A 19,014-nucleotide genomic window follows, 5' to 3' on the forward strand; every position below is an offset into this window, starting at 1 on the left:
AGCTGAAACTCCAGTACTTTGGCCACCTCATGCGAAGAGTTGACTCATTGGAAAAGACTCTGATGCTGGGAGGGATTAGGGGCAGGAGGAGAAGGGGACGACAGAGGATGAGATGGCTGGATGACATCACTGACTCGATGGACATGAGTTTGAGTGAATTCCGGGAGTTGGTGATGGACAGGGAGGCCTGGTGTGCTGGGATTCATGGAGTCACCAAGAGTCGGACACGACTGAGCGACTGAACTGAACTGAACTGAACTGTGTACTGTTGACAGGCAGGTAAGCTGGTATAGGCATTATGGAAAACAGTCTGGAGTTTTTTCAAAAAATTACAAATAGAACTACCATATAATACAGGAATTTCACTTCTGGATATTTTTTCCAAAGAAAAGAAAAACACTAATTTGAAAAGATATACAGACCTCTATGTTCACCACAGCATTATTTGTAGTCAAGATATGGAAACAATCAGTAGATGAATGGATAAAGATGGTGTGGTAAATATGCAATGGAATATCACTTATCCACAGAAGGAATGAAATCTTACCGTCTTTTACAACATGGATGGAACTAGAGGATATTAGGCTAAGTAAAATGAGTTAGACAAAGACAGACAAACGTTGTATGATGTAGAATCTAAAAAACTTAACAAAAGAACAAACATAATAAAAACAGGAACAGGAATACACTCACAGATGCAGAGAACAAAGAGGTCGTTTCTAGAAGGGAGGGGCTGTGGGGAGGAATAAAATACGTAGGGGTAACTGAGAGATAGAAATTTCCAGTTACAAAATAAATGAGTCTTGGGGATGAAATGCACATCATGGGAAATACAGTCAATAATATTGTAATAACTCTGCATGGTCATGGCAGCTAGATCTATCATGGTGATCACTTTGCAATGTATCGAAATATTGAATCCCCATGTTGTACACCTGGAACTAACATAGCATAGTAGGTCAGTTATACTTCGATTTTTTAAATTAATATTTCCCCCTTCTTGTTCTAGCCTTCTAGAAATACTATGTAGAACTCGTGGCTAAGAAAACAACCTTAAGGAATGACAACAGATTGCATTTGCCAAATAAAACAAGGAAACAACACACAGATGGTTTCTATTTTTTATAACCAGTGGAAGCTTTTGTGACTAATGACAATGCCAGGCGGCTCCAGGAAGCTGTGCAAAGAAGTGATGCTGGTGATATCAGTACAAAGAACACAGGAAGCTCTCAGGCAACCTTTAAGTCACGTAAGCAGCCCTCCTCAGTCCTGCCCTGGCATCCTGTGTGTTCTGCAAGTTCAGCACTTAACAAGAAATAAATAACACCTTTACTGAGATATAATTCAAGTACCATATAATTCACCCATCTAAAATGTAGGATTCAACAGTTTTTGTATATTCATAAATACATGATGGCCATCATCACTATCTTATTGCAGAACATTTTTATCACCCCAAAAGAGGTCCCCTATCCATGAGTAGCCACTCCCCATTCTTCTCCTCTTCCGCCCCGCAACCCCAGCACTTTCTGTGTCAATGGATTTGCCTATTCTGGACAATTCAAAGAAGTGGAAAGATATCAAACCTTTGTGACCCTTTGTGACTGGCTTCTCTCACTTAGCATGTTTTCAAGGTTTATGTGGCATCTGGGTCAAGTGGCAAGGTCAAGTGCATGTAGGGATACTCATTTCATTGCTGCATACTATTCCTTGTGTGGTTTAGCACATTTCCTGTATCCAGTCATCATCTCATGGACAAGTGGGCTGTCTCCACTTTCTGACTAGTGTGAATAACACTGCTATGCATATTTGTGTAGAGCTGGTCTTTGTGTAGATCTGTAGTTTCAGTTCCCTTGGTTGTATAACCAGGACTGGAATTGTTAGGTCATATGACAATTTTATGTGTATTTCTTTGATGAACTGCCAGACTTTTCACAGCATTGGTTTTTCACAGTGTTGGTTATTAGAGTGGTGGGACCAGATCCTTGTCTTCCCTAGCACTTAGGATAACAAAGGGGCTACTAGATGCTTGCTGAGACTTCTGCTGATTTAAAGTCCTCTAATCTTCAGGGCCCATCAATCCACTAAAGACCTTTACAGAGAAATATTTCTCTTTTTAAAAAGATTTTTATTTTTTGATGCGGACCATTTGTAAAATCTTTATTGAATTTGTTACAATGTTGGGTTTGTTTTCTGAATTTCTCTTTCTGATAGTTTGTTGTTTAGTGTATAGAAATACAATAGATTTCTGTGTATTGATTTTGCATCATTGTACTGAATTCACTGATGAGGTCTAGTATTTTTTTTGGTGCCAGCCTGAGGATTTTCTATGTATGATATCATGTTGTCTACAAACAGCCAGTTTTACTCCTTCCTCTCCAACTGGATTCCTTCTATGTTTTTTTCCTTATCTGATTGCTGAGGCTTGGAATTTCATGTTGAATGAAAGTGGTGAGAGTTGGCATACTTTTCTTGTTCCTGATTGCAGAGGAAATGATTTCAGCTTTTCATCATTAAATATGATGGTAGCTGTGGGTTTATCATGTATGACCTTTATAACATTGATGTATACTCCCTCTACAGCCACCCTGGTGGCTCAGCAGTAAGAATCCGCCTGCCAATGCAGGAGATGCAGATTTGATCCCTGGGTCAGGAAGATCCCCTGAAGAAGGAAATGACAACCCACTCCAGTATTCTTGCCTGGGAATTCCCATGGACAGAAGAGCCTGGCAGGCTATAGTCCATGGGGTTGCAAAAGAATCGGATGCAACTTAGTGGTTACACAACAATATTCCTTCTATACTCACTTTGTTGACAATTTTTATCATGAATGGATGTTGAATTTTGTAAAAAGCTTTTTCTGCATCTATTGAAATGATATGATTATTATTCTTCAACTTGCTGATGTAGTATACCATATCGATTTGCAGGTATTGAAACATCCCTGTATCCCTGGCATAAACCCCACTTGGTCTTGGTGTAGAATCCTTTTAATATATTGCTGAATTCAGCTTGCTAATATTTTGTTGAGGATTTTTGCATTTATGTTTATCAGGGATGCTGCTGCTGCTGCTGCTAAGTTGCTTCAGTCGTGTCTGACTCTGTGCGACCCCATAGACGGCAGCCCACCAGGCTCCCCTGTCCCTGGGATTCTCCAGGCAAGAACACTAGAGTAGGTTGCCATTTCCTTCTCCAATGCATGAAAGTAAAAGTGAAAGTGAAGTCGCTCAGTCGTGTCCGACTCTTCGCGACCCCGTGGACTGCAGCCTACCAGGATCCTCCACCCATGGGATTTTCCAGGCAAGAGTACTGGAGTGGGGTGCCATTGCCTTCTCCATCATCAGGGTATTGACCTTTAATTTTAGTTTGTGTGGTGTCTTTGTCTGGTTTTGGTATTTAGATGATGCTGGCCTCGGAGAACGAGTTTGAAAGTGTTCCTTCCTCTTCAATTTTGTGGACTATTTTGAGAAGGCTAGGCATTAACAATTCTTTAAATGTTTGATAGAATTTAACTTTGAAGCCACCTGGTCCTGGACTTTTGTTTGTTGGAAGTTTATTGATTAGTGACTCAGTTTCATTACTGGTAATCAGTTGGCTCATATTTTCTATTTCTTACTGATTCAGTCTTGGGACATTGTACATTTATAGGAATTTATGTATTCCTTCTAGGTTGTCCATTTTATTGGCATAAAATTGTCTGTAGCAATCTCTTATGATGCCTTGCGTTTCTGTGGTGTTGGTCATAACTTCTCTTCTTTCATGCCTGGGTTTACTGACTTTTGCCCTCTCTATTTTTCTTGATGAGTTTGCCTAAAGGTTGATCAATTTTATCTTCTCAAAGAAAAACTTTTAAAATGTATCTGCTAGGATCTTTAATAGTTCTTTCCTCCTACTAAGGTTTCTTTATTCTTTTTCTAGTTCCTTTAAGTATAACTTTAGGCTGTTTATTTGAGATTTTTCTTGTTTCTTGAGGTAGGATTTAGTGCTGTAAATGTCCCTCTTTGAATGGCTTTTGCAGGGTCCCATAGATTTTTGATCATTGATCTCTCTTTTCATTTGTCTCCAAGTACCTTTTTTTAAAAATTGTGATATAGTTGCTTTACAATATTGTGTTAGTTTCTGCTGGACAGTGAAATGGATCAGCTATATGTATCCATATACCCCCTCCCTCTTGGACCTTCCTCCCACCTTCCTGCCATCCCACTCATCTAGGTCATCATAGAGCGTTGAGCTGAGTTCCCTGAGCCATATAGCAGGTTCCCACTAGCTAGTCTGTTTTGCACAGGGCAGTGTACATACATCAGTCCTAATGTCCCAATTCATCAACTCCCACCCCATGTCCACCCATCAGTTCTCTACATCTACATCTCTATTCCTGCCCTGCAAATAGGTTCATCTGTACCATTTTTCTAGATTCTACATATATATGTTAACACACAAATCTGTTGTTCTCTTTCTGACTTACTTCACTCTGTATGACAGGCCCTAGGTCTATCCACGTCTCTACAAATGGCCCGATAGCCTTCCTTTGTCCATTCTGTGTATGTACCACATCTTCTTTACCTGTTCATCTGTCGATGGACATTTAGCTTGCTTCCGTGTCCTGGCTATTGTACATAGTGCTGCAATGAACATTGAGGTGCATGTGTCTTTGTGAATTATGGTTTTCTCAGGGTATATGCCCAGTGGTGGGATTTCTGGGTCATAGGTTTTTGTCATCGATAGCTGCTCTGTAAATAGTTGTAATTTGGGTGTGTCCATGGGAGTAGGTGAGCTCAGGGTCTTCTTACTTTGCTATCTTCTCTCTCTTTTGAAACAGAACTTTTAAAAAACTTGTTATTTATTTATTTATTTTTAAAACCCTTAAGTTTCTTCCTGGGTATTTGGTCCATCCTTATCACATTTCTCCATTTTATTTCTTCTAAAGAGCTAAATTTTAAAAGCTCACTTGGTGAAAATATTCCATTATTTGTCCTTGTGCTCAAAGATGGCTTTTGACATTAAAACAAAGTTTGCCACTGAGGGTTTGATTTCTAACCCACTCTTCTGCTGCTAACTAAAATAAGGGCTAATCTTATTTTGGCATAAGAAGCAAAAATTGGCAACAAGAAGTAAAAATATTAAAAATGGGGAATAGAACTGAGATACTGTAAAATTTTGTGACTTCTGATGTGCAGTTGAAGGTGAAAAACAACTTCAACTCAATTTAAAAGTAGACAGAAGAGAATATAACCTTTTTCTTTACCTGATTTCACTGATTATATTTTTCTCTTGCCTGTGTTTTGGTGTTTTGTTAACTTATTTAAACAGAATTAGCTCTATTTAATCTGCATGTGTTAATGAGTTTCTATCTGATTTGCAGTGTAGCTGTCAGGTACTCAAGGTTTCGGTTTACATTTTTATTATCTATTATTTCAACAGACCCTTCTTAGTAGTAGGTCTGTGTCAAGTGCCAGCATAGAGAAAGGGGTAGCAGCAGGGAGAATTACTTCCCAGATGACCAGTGGTGAGAAGCTCAGAAGCCTGGAGCAGTGCTGGGAGGAAAAATTTTCGGCTATGAACATATTTCCCTGAGATGTTCCTAACTCTGAATAATTTCTGATCTTCTTGTAAAAGCAGAAGGTGATGGGTAGACCTTTTGTTGTTGTTGTTTATTCACTGACTTGTGTCTGACTTCTTGGTGACCCCATGAACTGTAGCTTGCCAGACTCCTCTGCCCATGGGATTTCCCAGGCAAGAATACCAGAGTGGGTTGCTGTTTCCATCTCCAGGGGATCTTTCTGATCCAAGGATCTAACCCACATCTCCTGTACTGGTAGGTAGATTCTTTACTGCTGAGCCATCTGGGGAGCCCTGTGGACCCTTTAGCTGGGTATTAAAGACAAGAGAACAGGAAAACAGACAGGAGTGCAGGATAACAGTTAATTACCATCTCTCACACCTTCTCTGGCAGAGCAGCGATCTGCACCTTGGTTGCACACTCCCTGGAAAAAACCTGGGAAAGCTTTAATACCCAGGACACCCGAATCCCACCCCAGAGTGTTCTAATTTAGAGCAAGGCCTGGCATTGACACTTCTAAAGCTCGCCATGTGGCTGCAATGGCAGCTATGGCTGAGAACCACAATGGTGAGGAAGAACAGGGTGACTGAGAGGCTGATCTGGTCTTGGAGAGAAGGATTGGAAGTGCCAGTAAGGAAGCACAGTGAACTCTTCTCTTTTTCTTCCAGAAGAAGCTGGCAAGGGGAAGCCTGGGGAGGGGGTGACAGGAAGTTGGCTCAAGCTGGCTTCCTTCAGGGGGTCTTTCAAACAAACCTGACATATGTTTCTGCTATGGTGTCTTCATGGGGGCCCACAAGATGACCTGCTGAATCCCTTTCTGATCTCAGAATTCTTGGACATTTTCTCACCAGTGAGGTTCTCCCCTCCTTCTTCACTTCCTAGCTGCAAAGCTTGCAGCCTTAGCAGTTAGATTGCCCACATCCTTCTCAAGAGAACTGGGCTCCAGAGACTTGGCAAGGCCACAGAATCTACCCTGAGCCCTGGCAGGGCCTGAGCCACAGCCCTCATTACACATGAGGGTTGAACTCTCAGTGGAGCCCTGCAGCCTGCTTCGGGCTTTCCTTACAGGGCTTCAGAGGGTCCTGTGTAGGGTTTGGGCCCAAAGAATAAGTAAGATAATCAATGTAAAGTATTTACTACAAAGCCTGGCTGCTACTCCCTTGATGTCAGTTGAGACAACCAGAAGTGTTGTGGGAGACACTTCTGTCCCATCCTATGAGGGAAATGTCCTGTGGGAGACAAATCTGTCCCATCCTATGAGGGAAATTAAAATGAAGGAAGTCTTGCAGGGTGGGGCCAGAAGTGCCTGTAGGAAAGTGCAATCAGAAGCAGAAGCAGGAGAGCAGGCCTCTGACCTTGGTTCTGACCTTCCTGGACACTGTCCAGATTCCATGCCTGCCCGCAAGCATAGCTAGTCAGGCAGCACTTTAGATGAGAAAGGAAGTAGGACTTGGAATTCTTGAACCCCTGGAGGTTTGGCCAGTCATGCCGGGAGTTTAAAGAAATCCTATGACTCACAAGATAAAACAAACAGCGTTGTAAAAATGTTAAAGTCAATATTAATTAGACCTTGAAATGTTTCATCCTCAGTTGTTCTCCTCCCTGTGTTTTGGTTTAAACCCAAGATATATTATACAGAAAATAGTTGTTTAGATTTGCTCATATATCTACCAGTTTCTTTCCTGTATTACTTTCTTTTTTCCTTTCCTATATTTCTTCTTACATATCATAACTTCCATCTGGGAATGTTTTTTTTTCTGCCTTAAATATATCCCAGAGATCTTTCTCTAAAAAGGTCTTTTGATGTCAAATGTCATCAACTTTTGTTTGTCTGATTCTTTTTTATCTCTTTTCCTGAAAGATTGAAGTCAGTATCAGTTTGTGACCTGGGATTATGAGTGGGAACCCCTGGAACTGCAATTTGATGTCTCAGCCACAGAGTGGATGCACTGCCTGGGACCTTTTCCTGGTTGGGATTCCAGATTGCTGTTAACCAGGGACTTCCCAGTACTGTTTTAAAGTCTGGATGTAGGTCAGCCCAATTTGGTAATGTATGTGCTGTTACTCTTTTCTATTGCTTCCATTTCTCTTCTTTTAAAGACTGTATGTTGAAATTAAGTCAAGTGATCTTTTTTAGAAAATTGAAATTGTTTGTGTGTTACAAGTGGTTTCTTTTGTTAACAAATCCTTTGAACCTAAAACAAAAGTAAAACTTTCAGTAAAACACCTCCCCAGTTAAGAACCACTTCTCTAGAATTGAGGTGACTCTAGAAATTTTATGATACTTAACTTACCCATACCTCAGATTCATCTTATTCTCCTCTGAAACAAAACAGGATCTTAAAACATTTCATTTTCAGTTGTTTTCCTCCCTGTATTTTATTTTAAACCCAGGATATATTGTTATTGTTTTATACAGAAAATAGTTGTTTAGATTTGCTCATGTATTTACCAGTTTCTTTCCTGTATTTCTTCTTATGTATCATAATTTCCATCTGGGAATGATTTCCTTCTTTCTGAAATATATCCCTTAGATCTTTATTTGATCTTTTAATGTCAAATATCATTGACTTTTGTCTGAGTCTTTATTTTATCCCTTTTCCGGAAAGATATTTTTTCAGTCTTATAATTCAAAGTTGACAAAAATGTTAGTGCACTTGAAAGGTATACTATCACTCTTTGACTTCTTTACTGCTGAGATCATCATCCATAATTTAATTATCTTTTCTTTGAAGATAATATGCCTTCTCTGTTTTTGAGGCCCTGCAGTTTCACCTTGAATTAAATTTGCCCATTCCCATTCATTTTGGTTCACTGATTCCTAAGATGTCAATGATCAATCTTGCCATCTCCTGCTTGACCGTCTCCAATTTACCTTGATTCATGAACCTAACATTTCAGGTTCCTATGCCATATTGTTCTGTATAGCATCCGACTTTACTTTCACCACCAAACACGTCCACAACTGAGTGTCATTTCTGCTTTGGCCCAGTTGCTTCATTCTTTCTGGAGCTATTAGTAATTGCCCTTTGCTCTTCCCTAGTATCACGTTGGAAACCTTCCAACATAAGGGACTTATCTTTAGGTGTCATATATTTTTGCCTTTTCATACTCTCCACAGGGTTCTTGTGGCAGGAATACTGGAGTGGGCTGCCATTTCGTCCTCCAGTGGACCACGTTTTGTCAGAACTCTTCACTGTGACCCGTCCATCTTCGGTGGGCCTGCACCGCATACTCAGAGCCTCACTGAGTTATGCAAGCCCCTTTGCCACGACAAGATGATGACTGCAGCCATGAAATAGAGACACTTGCTCCTTGGAAGGAAAGCCATGACAAGTCTGTGAAAGTCACTCAGTCATGTCTGACTCTTTGCGATCCCATGGACTATATAGTCCGTGGAATTCTCCAGGCCAGAATAATGGAATGGGTAGCTGTTCCTTTCTTCAGGGGACCTTCCCAACCCAGGGATCGAACCCAGTCTCCTGCATTGCAGATGGATTCTTTACCAGCTGAGCCACCAGGGAAGCCAAAGCGTGTGTGTTAGTCACTCAGTTGTGTCTGACTCTTTGGGACTCTATGGACTGTAGCTCACCATGCTCCTCTGTCCATGGGATTCTCCAGGCAAGAATACTAGAGTGGGTTGCTGTTCCCTTCTCCAGGGGATCTTCCTGACCCAGGGATCTAACCCGGGTCTTCAGCATTGCAGGCAGATTCTTTACCATCTGACCCACTGAGACAGCATATTAAAAAGCATCATTTTGCTGACAAAGGTCCGGATAGTGAAAGCTATGGTTTTTCCAGTCATCATGAGAGTTGGACCATAAAGCTGAGTGCTAAAGAACTGATGCTTTTGAATGTAGTACTGGAGAAGATTTTTGAGAGTTCCCTGGACTGCAAGGAGATCAAACCAGTCAATCCTCAAGAAAATCAACCCTGAATATTTATTGGAAGGAATGATACTTAAGGTGAAGCTCCAATGCTTTGGTCATGTGATGCAAAGAGTCAACCATTGGAAAAGACCTTGATGCAGGGCAAGACTGAAGGCAAAAGGAGAAGAGGGCGGCAGAGGATGAGAAAGTTAGATAGCATTACCAACTCAATGAACATGAATTTGAGCAAACTCTGGGAGATAGTAGAAGACAGAGGAGCCTGGCATGCTGCAGTCCATGGGTTGCAAAGAGTCAGACACGACTTAGTAACTGAACAACAGCAAGTTTTGCCCTGATGTGATTTCTTCTTCTTTGTCCAGCTAGGGATTTGTTGTCCTGAGCTTGTAGACTGGTGTGTTTCATCAGTCATTATCTTTTCAAATATTCAAATACTCCTTTTGCCTCATCCTTTCTCACCTCTCCTCCTGAGACTGTGATTCAGTTCAGTCAGTTCAGTCACTCAGTCGTGTCCGACTCTTTGTGACCCCATGGACTGCACCATGCCAGGCTTCCCTGTCCATCACCAACTGTCGGAGTCCACCCAAACTCATGTCCATTGAGTCGGTGATGCCATCCAATCATCTCATCCTCTGTCATCCCCTTCTCCTCCCACCTTCAATCTTTCCCAGCATCAGGGTCTTTTCAAATGAGTCAGTTCTTCAGATCAGGTGGCCAAAGTATTGGAGTTTCAGCTTCAGTTTGAGCTTCAGTCCTTCCAACGAACACCCAGGACTGATCTCCTTTAGGATGGACTGGTTGGACTTGCAGTCCAAGGGACACTCAACAGTCTTTTCCAACAGTCTAAGGGACTCTCAAGAGTCTTCCTTGCAGTCCAAGGGACTCTCAAGAGTCTTCTCCAACACCACGGTTCAAAACATCAATTTTTCTGTGCTCAGCTTTCTTTATAGACCATCTCTCACATCCATACATGACTACTGGAAAACCCATAGCCTTGACTAGACGGACCTTTCTTGGCAAAGTAATGTCTCTGTTTTTTAATGTGCTGTCTAGGTTGGTCATAACTTTCCTTCCAAGGAGTAAGCGTCTTTTTATTTCATGGCTGCAGTCACCATCTGCAGTGATTTTGGAGTCCAAAAAAATAAAAAGACTGTGATTAGACATGTAATAGATCCTCTCATTCTATTCTCGTATGCGTGTGTGCTAAGTCGCTTCAGTCGTATCTGACTCTTTGCAACCCTATGGACTGTAGCCTATCAGGCTCCTCGGTCCATGGGATTTTCCAGGCAAGATTACTGGCATGGGTTGCCATGCCCTTCTCCAGGGTATCTTCCCACCCAGGGATCGAGTCCATGTGTCCTATGTCTCCTGCATTGGCAGGCAGGTTTTTTACCACTAGCGCCACCTGGGAAGCCCCTCTCATATTTCCCATCCTTATGTTATGTTAATGCATTCTTGATAATTACTTCAGATACTCAAATATCTGATCAAATACCAGTGAATGTTGCTGTGAAGATGTTATTTTTAATATGAGGTTGGCATTTAAATTAGAAGGCTTTGAGTAAAGCAGGTTACTCTTTATCATGTGAGTGGGTCTCTTCCAATCAGTTGAAGGCCTTGAGAGAAAAAAAGACTGAGGTCCCCAGAGGAAGGAGTAATTATGTCTCCATATTGCCTTTGGACTCAGCTGAAACATCAACGCTTCCCTGGGTCTCTGGCTGTCAGTCTGCTTGACTTTAGACTTGCCAGCCTCCGCAACTCCATGAGTCAATTCCCTAACAATGGAAATGTCTCGCTTCTCATTGACTCTGTCTGAATCCTGACTCTTATGCTCCCGTTTCTGCCCAATTTACTTACATTAAAAATTTCAGTTTTCCTAATTTGCTGTTAAGCCCATTCTCTGACTTTTAAATGTCAGTTACGGTTGACCCTTGAACAATGTGGCGATTAGGGTGACTGAAATTCACATACAAGTTTACAGTTTGCTCTCATAGCTGTGGTTCCACAACCACTGACTGTGTAACATTATGGTATGTATTTAATGAAAAAAATCTGTGTATAAGTGGAACTGCACGATTCGAATCTGCATTGTTGAAGCAACTGTATCATAATTTTCATTTCCAGAGATCTATTTAGCACCTCCTCTACCATGCCCTCACCCCGTCACCAAATCCATTTGAAACTTAGTCTGCAGCAGCTTTTACTTACTGCTCCCAATTATTCTCTCTCGTCCTTGTGAGGGAATCATACAGTCCTGACTCTTCCCAGGGAAGGCGCACACGTCCCCATTCTACTAACATTGGACTTGGCCAAGCTTCTGGCCATAGGAAGTGGAGGGCAGTGACATGCTCCATGTTCAGCAGAAGCTCTGAGGACGATTGTGGTCTGGTAGTTCTGTCCCCATTTGGCAGGTCCTTCAGCCTAGATTCTAGAATAAAGACATCACTGAGAAAAGAACAGACCCTCAGTTGATTGCCAGCCACACACAAAATGTGTGAGAAAGAAGTCTTTGTTCTCCAAGCCACTGGGATTTGGGTTCCTGGGAATCACTCGGCCTCTTGTGCCATCCTGATGCTATCAATGCTTCTTACATTTATTTGACTGCACTCTGCGTGCTCTCTTTCCTTGGACCGTTTATGTCGGCATCTGAAGTCTTGGTGGATCAGGCCCAGCTGCCTGCTGTTTCTGCTGGCTTTTCCTTGTGATGTTTTCTTTTGAGATTATAACTTCTCAGGAAAGATACTACTTTGCCTCTCCAATCAGAAACAACACTGAAACCAAAAAGGCTCACTTGCAGTCCCTAGTAGGCTGAATAACGACACTCAAAGGTACCCACTGAATAACGACAAAGGTATCAGCTGAATCACGACACTCAAAGGCACTGGGTCCTAGTCTCTGGCATCTGTGAATGTGACCTATTTGGAAAAGGGGTCTTTGCAGATGTGATTAAATTAAAGATCTTGAGTTGGGTAAGTTATCCTGGATAATTACCTATTCAGTTCTGTTCAGTTCAGTCGCTCAGTCGTGTCTGACTCTCTGTGACCCCATGAACTGCAGCATGCCAGGCCTCCCTGTCCATCACCAACTCCCGGAGTTTACCCAAACCCATGTCCATTGAGTCGGTGATGCCTGGGTGGGCCTTAAAATGCAACCACAGGTGTCTCTATAATAAAGAGACAGGCAGAGGGAGAGAACCAAACAGAGGAAGAAAAAGTGATCTGAATACAGGCAGAGATAGCAGTGATGCTGATGCAAGCCAAAGACTGCTGGCATTTGGAAAAGGCTGGAGCAGACTGTCCCCTAGAACCTTTGAAGACTTTTCTGGCACCTTGAATTCAGCCTAGTGATACTGACTTTGGACTCCTGAAGTCCAGAGCTGTGAGAGAGTAAGTTTCTGTGGCTTTAAGTCACCAACTTATGACACTTTCTTATGGCAGGAAACTGATACGGGAGTGGGATGAGATTCATTTATTCCTAGTTCACACTTACACAGGGGAGGGGATGCGCTTTGGGATTTCAGACTTATGGGGAGGTGTCCTTTCCACCCCACCTTGGGTGAGCCCCTAGTCTTGTCTTCTGTCCCCTGAGTCCTTGCAAGGGGCTGAAATCCTACAGGGTTTGCTGACTGCCCTCCAGGGTGAAAGGTGGCATATTCCTTCCTTCCTCACTAGGGTTCATTTGAAATGTTGTGTTTTTAAACATTATGTCCAGCATTCTACTTGACTTCGTCTGAGGGTCAGGGAAGTTGCCATACTATGGGACAGGGAAGCCTAGATGAGATTCCCTAAGATTGCTGACATCTTGGGGGCCAAATGGTAGACATGTCCCCCTCCTATTCATTGTGCAGAGACATGAGCAATATTTCCTCATGAAAGAGGCGGCCAAGAGACACACGGAGTCGTGAGGAGGGTGGCGAATACGAGGGCAACTTGGGCAGACATCCATCATCAGTGGTGGGAGACAGGGGTGTGTGTGTGTGAGGTGTGCAAACAGACAGCGCATCCCCCAGTGTGGCTAGAGGCCCTGGTCCCTGAGATGTCTCTGATTCCACCCCCACAACACCGTATTCAGGGCAGGGTAGGCAGTAGCTCAGGGGTCAGCTCCTGGCCCAAGAGGGCCTGTGCCCTTCTCTGCCCTCATCTTAGCTGCACTGTGGTAGGAGGAGACGTGGGAGACACAGCTTCGATCCCTGGGTTGGGAAGATAGATCCCTTGGAGAAGGAAATGGCAACCCACTCCAGTATTCTTGCCTGGAGAATCCCATGGAGGGGGAGCCTGGCAGGCTATGGTCCATGGGGTCACAAAAAGTCAGACAGAACTGAGCAGCTGAGCATGCACATATGGGCTTTGAATTCCCCCATACTTGGTAGGAGGCTGTTACCCTTGCGGTCTCCAGCTAGTCAGTCTCAGGCTTCAGCTGGTCCCCTTGCAGCCCCCCAGGACCTCCCAGCCCTAGAGGATGAGCGCTGCTGTCAGGCCCTCTGCTGGGGAACCACACAGAGATGGCTCACTCCTGTCGTACCTCTATGCCCACCTGGGTGGGCTTTTAGGACTGCAAAATCCGTATCTACTCTGCTTAGCTTTGGGAAGCCTGCTCAGGGTTTTAGCTGCAACCATTAGCAACTGACTGGCTAAAATGAGTGTCTCAGCCTGATTTGGGGGAGCTCACAGAATCTCAGGAAGGGTTGGAGGAACAGCCTTGGGAGGCGAAGGCAGGAACAATGTCCAAACCAAACCCAGCAGAGAATCTGCCTGCGGTGTCAGAGACCTGGATTCAATCCCTGGGTCTGGAAGATCCCCTAGGAAAGGGAATGGCAACCTGCTCCAGTATTCTTGCCTGGAGAATCCCATGGACAGAGGAGCCTGGTGGCCTACAGTCCATAGGGTCGTAAAGAGTTGGATACGACTGATCGACTAACCCTTTCAACACTTAACTGCTGGTGCCGAGTCTCCCAGGCTACTGGATGCTTCCACTGGAACCCTGGCCTCTACTGCTGCCCTGCACGCCCCTCCCCGTCTCCCAACTCAAAGCCCGGCAGCTAGGGGGCTGCAAAGGAGCAGGTGGCATTTTAAGCCCCTAAAAAGGGAGAAGGGTTCACACTTTCCAAGATGGAGACTCCTGAGACACGTGAAGGGCTTTAGGCAAGGACTGGATGAATAATGGGCAATAAAGGAATATTCCTTTCCTTCTCTCCCAAGTCAGAGACATTCATGTGCATAGAACTTGATGGCCTTCCTGTCACGCCTCCTTCAGCGATGATGAGCTGAACTGGGGAAGGGAACTGACTTCTCCCCTGTCGTTAAGACTAGCTCCAAACCCGAGTCAGGGGCTGAGAAACCAGAACGTGGTGATTGCTCCCTCACATCACTGAACGTAGTTTAAAAACACTGAACAGGCCAACAAACTTTTGGCCTTCCCCCCATGTTGTTTCCATTTAAAAAAAATGTCAAATTACTTCAAAAAATGTTTTTTTATTTTGGGGAACTTTGATTGAGCAACCTGGCCCAGAGGAAGGGACATTTGTTGCTGACCTAGGTTTGTGAAGTCAGTCATACCCATGAGATGATGAGTTACCATTTATTGAGTGAATGCTATGTGATGGCACCGGGGTGGGCATTTTTCACTGAGTGTCACTAATCCTTGGGTCTTTTCATCTTCATGTACAGATGAGGAAACTGTTAAGCGTCTGAGGTGGAATTCAAAGCTGATGCATGCGTGCTCAGCTGCTCAGTTCTGTCTGACTCTTTGTGACCCCATGGACTGTAGCCTGCCAGGCTCCCCTCTCCATGGGATTCTCCAGGCAAGAATACTGGAGTGGGTTGCCATTTCCTCCTCCAGGGGATCTTCCCGACCCAGGGATCGAACTTGCGTCTCCTGCATCTCTGGCATTGACGGGCGGGTTCTTTACCACGGAGCCACCTGGCAAGCCTGGAATTCAAAGCTGAGGGCCTTCTATTTTCTGAAGCTTCCCAGTTGCTGTCGGGCCCCTGTGCCTGGCACAGTCCCTGGCTGACCGCCAAGCGGGGACTGAGGAATATCCACTGAATGAGTCAACAGTAAAGACAGCATATGAGACCTGGTTCACTCTAACAGCCACACAGATGGAGTGCCATTTAACGCACGTGGACTAAATAGAGAATAAGGCTTTAATTGAGCACCAGCATTATACGAAACGTGTCTGCATAGAAAAATAAACCCAGTCCAAGTGTCCCTGAGAATCCAGAGTCTGCACTCTGTACAGTGCTTGGTGATAGCGACTTCTGAGTCGACGCCATTTCTCCCGTCAGAATGTCGGCACTCTCAGATTCCACGGTGCCTTGGTCTTTCTTCCTCATTTTATATATTTTTGTTTCTAACCATTTAAAACTTTTTTTTTGGTGGTTTTGTTTTTTTGCCACATGGCTTGTGAGGTCTGAGTTCCGTGACCAGGGACTGAACCTCGGCCCTCGGCTGTGAAAGCATGGAGTCCTAACCACTGGACCTGCTGGGGAATTCCCTAAAACCTTTTTATATTAGTGAATACACAGGAGAATCATACCTGAGAATCATATCTCCGGTGGCCAACCTCAACCTTTGTTTTTTTTTTTTCTGGCCACATCATGTGATATGTGGAATCTTAGTTTTTCAACCAAGGATGGAACCTGTGCCCCCTGCATTGGAAGCATGGAGTCTTTTAACCACTGGGATGGACCATCAGGGAAATCACAGTGGCCAACTTTTTTTTCAAATCATTAAGGCCTCTAAAAAGTGGCAAGTTCCCAAGGTTTTGCCACATGAGCATTTGGAGTCCAGCTCCTTGGCAGTGTGGACGCTGCCCCGGCGTCTGCGTGAGCTCTCCATCTGGGGTTTACTCAGGCGGTCTCGGCCCGCCCTGGCTGGCTGCTCTGACTGCCCTTGGGGGGAGACAGGACAAGGAGGGGGTCACTGCGCCCGGCTGAGTGTGCTCCCTCCTTGGACATCAGCTGGAAGGACCCCTGCCCACGTCAGGTCGTGAGACCGCAGCCGGCCCCAGGGTTCAGCTTGCAGCTTTCAGACACTTCTGTGATGACGCTCAGTTTGTCAAAGACTTCATTCTCATCAGACAGTGGAAAGGAGAATAAGAGAAGAGTGCTGTGATGAGGGTGGCTCATAAACTGCAGGGAGGGAAAAAAAAAAAAAAGAGTTAATTAACAAATTTTCCCACTTCTTTTTCTGGGCTCACAATTTTCTACAGAACTCCTGGCTGGAAAATGCTGTTTTTAAAAAAATGTAATAAGAGTATGACAGTTCCTCACAAAATTAAAACCAGAATTACCGTATGAACCAGCAATTCCACTTCTGGGTATACACCTGAGAGAACTGAAAGCGGTGTCTCAGAGAGATACATTAATACATCCCCCTGTCTTCAGAGTCCATAATTCACGAGAGCCAAAGGTGGGAGTGGGCCAAGTGCCCACCCACACATACGTGTGTGCGCTCAGTCGCTTCAGTTGTGCCCGGCTCTGTGCGACCCCACGGACTGCGGCCCGCAGGCTCCTCTGTCCAAGGGGATTCTCCAGGCAAGAACACTGGAGTGGGCTGCCATGCCCTCCTCCAGGGGATCTTCGCATGGATCAGTTTCTTCCTAGATATCAAACCCACGTCTCCTGGGTCTCTCGCATTGGCACGTGGACTCTTTACCACCTGGGAAACCCCATCCATGTATGACTGGACAGATATTGTGTTAGCCAAACATGTGTTTGGGTTTTTGTTATGTCTTTCAGAAAAATCCAAACAAACCTTTTGGCCAACCCGACAGAATGTAGTCTATCCATATAATGCAAATTTTTCAGCCTCAAAATGTAATGAAGTTCTGATACATACCACATTGTCGAGGAACCTTATGCTAGGTGAAATACGCCAGACACAAGAGGACAAACGGCATGATTCCACTTACATGAGGTACTTAGACTAGGCAAATTCACAGACAGAGAGTAACGGTGGTGGCCAGCGGCTGGGGGAGAAGGGAGGGGGAGACTTCTGTTTAGTGGATCCGGTTTGTTTTGTGAGACGAAAGAGGTTCTGAGGATGGAGGGTGAGGAGGGTTGCACAACAATGTCTATTTACTCAGTATCACTGAAGTGTACGCTGAAAACTGCATATGGTGGCAAATTTTGCGTTATGCGTGTTTTACCACAATTTTAAAAATTCGACAATAAATCTGCACCTCCTTTGCTTAGTGATCACAGGTCCTCCTCTGACAGTTCCTCTTGTAAACCCGGAGGGAGACTTAGGGATGGTCCCGATGCTGCCTGGGGCATCCTTGCCTTGAGGAAGCCGGCTTGGGATACCTGTGCCTTGGAATAAGTCACTCTCCTGTGCTCCCCAGCACCCCGAGTGTCCCTCTGTTCAGCCTTCAGCCCTGTGCCATTCAGTATGGCAGCCACCAGCCACATGGAATGTGGCCGGTCTGACTCTATGTGTGCTGAGAGGTAAAACACACACCAGATTTTGAGGACTTTGTATGAAAAAAAAGAATGTAGATGTTTTGACAAATGAAAAAAATTACTGATTCCATGTTGAAATGATATTTTGGATATATTGTGTTGCATAAAATGTATTATTAATATTTCAGCTGTTCCTTTCTGTTTGTTATTTACTAATTGGAGTCTAATTGCCTTACAATGTGTTGTTAGTTTCTGCTGTACAGTGAAGTGAATCAGCTATATGTATACATACATACATTTATGTATCTTCCCTTCCCTCTTGGGCCTCCTTCCCCTCCTCATCCTATCCACCTATGTCATCGCAGAGCCTGAGTTGAGCTCCTTGCGCTTACAGCTTGTTCCTGCGAGCTATCTGTTGTTGTTTTGTGTTTTGCTTTGGTTTTCTTGGCCATGCCTCATGTCATGCAGGATCTTAGTTCCCCGACCAAGGATGGGATCTGTGTCCCCTGCAGTAGAAGTATGGAGTCCTAACTACTGGACTACCAAGGAAGTCCCCTGCTCCTTTTCACTTTTGACAAAACTGTGCATGCATGCTTAGTGGCTCAGTTCAGTTCAGTCACTCAGTCGTGTCCGACTCTTTGCGACCCCATGGACTGCAGCATGCCAGGCCTCCCTGTCCATCACCACCTCCTGGAGTTTACCCAAACCCATGTCCATTGAGTCGGTGATGCCATCCAGCCAGGTCATCCTCTGTTGTCCCCTTCTCCTCCTGCCTTCAGTCTTTCCCAGCCTCAGTGTCTTTTCCAGTGAGTCGGTTCTTCAAATCATGTAACCAAAGTATTGTGATTTCAGCTTCAGCATCAGTCCTTCCAATGAATATTCAGGACTGATCTCCTTTAGGATGGACTGGTTGGATCTCCCTGCAGTCCAAGGGACTCTCAAGAGTCTTCTCCAACACCACAGTTCAAAAGCATCAATTCTTTGGCATTCCACTTTCTTTATGGTTCAACTCTCACATCCATCCATGACCACTGGAAAAACCATAGCCTTGACTAGATGGACCTTTGTTGGCCAAGTAATGTCTCTGCTTTTCAATATGCTTTCTAGGTTGGTCATAACTTTTCTTCCAAGGAGCAAGCGTCTTTTAATTTCATGGCTGCAG

General features: G+C 44.2%; 1 protein-coding gene across 3 annotated transcripts in view; it reads right to left on the reverse strand.

Annotated features, from left to right (window-relative positions):
* Positions 1–2,259: 2,259 nt before the first annotated feature.
* IL10RB (interleukin 10 receptor subunit beta) overlaps positions 2,260–19,014 on the reverse strand; it is a 41,966-nt gene continuing 25,211 nt past the window's right edge. Inside the window, exons 7-8 of one of the 3 annotated variants that reach the window (XM_061413346.1) lie at positions 17,363–17,419; positions 16,491–16,580 (exon numbers count right to left, since the gene is read on the reverse strand). In XM_061413346.1, coding sequence (XP_061269330.1) covers positions 17,387–17,419 — 33 coding nt within the window. In that variant the 3' untranslated portion in view covers positions 16,491–16,580; positions 17,363–17,386. Of the gene's footprint in view, positions 12,611–15,575; positions 16,581–17,362; positions 17,420–19,014 lie in introns of those variants that run through there. The other 2 variants (XM_061413289.1, XM_061413294.1) reach the window with 2 other exon arrangements.

The sequence above is a fragment of the Bos javanicus genome, chromosome 1 (genome assembly GCF_032452875.1).
Source record: "Bos javanicus breed banteng chromosome 1, ARS-OSU_banteng_1.0, whole genome shotgun sequence".
Taxonomy (NCBI): domain Eukaryota; kingdom Metazoa; phylum Chordata; class Mammalia; order Artiodactyla; family Bovidae; genus Bos; species Bos javanicus.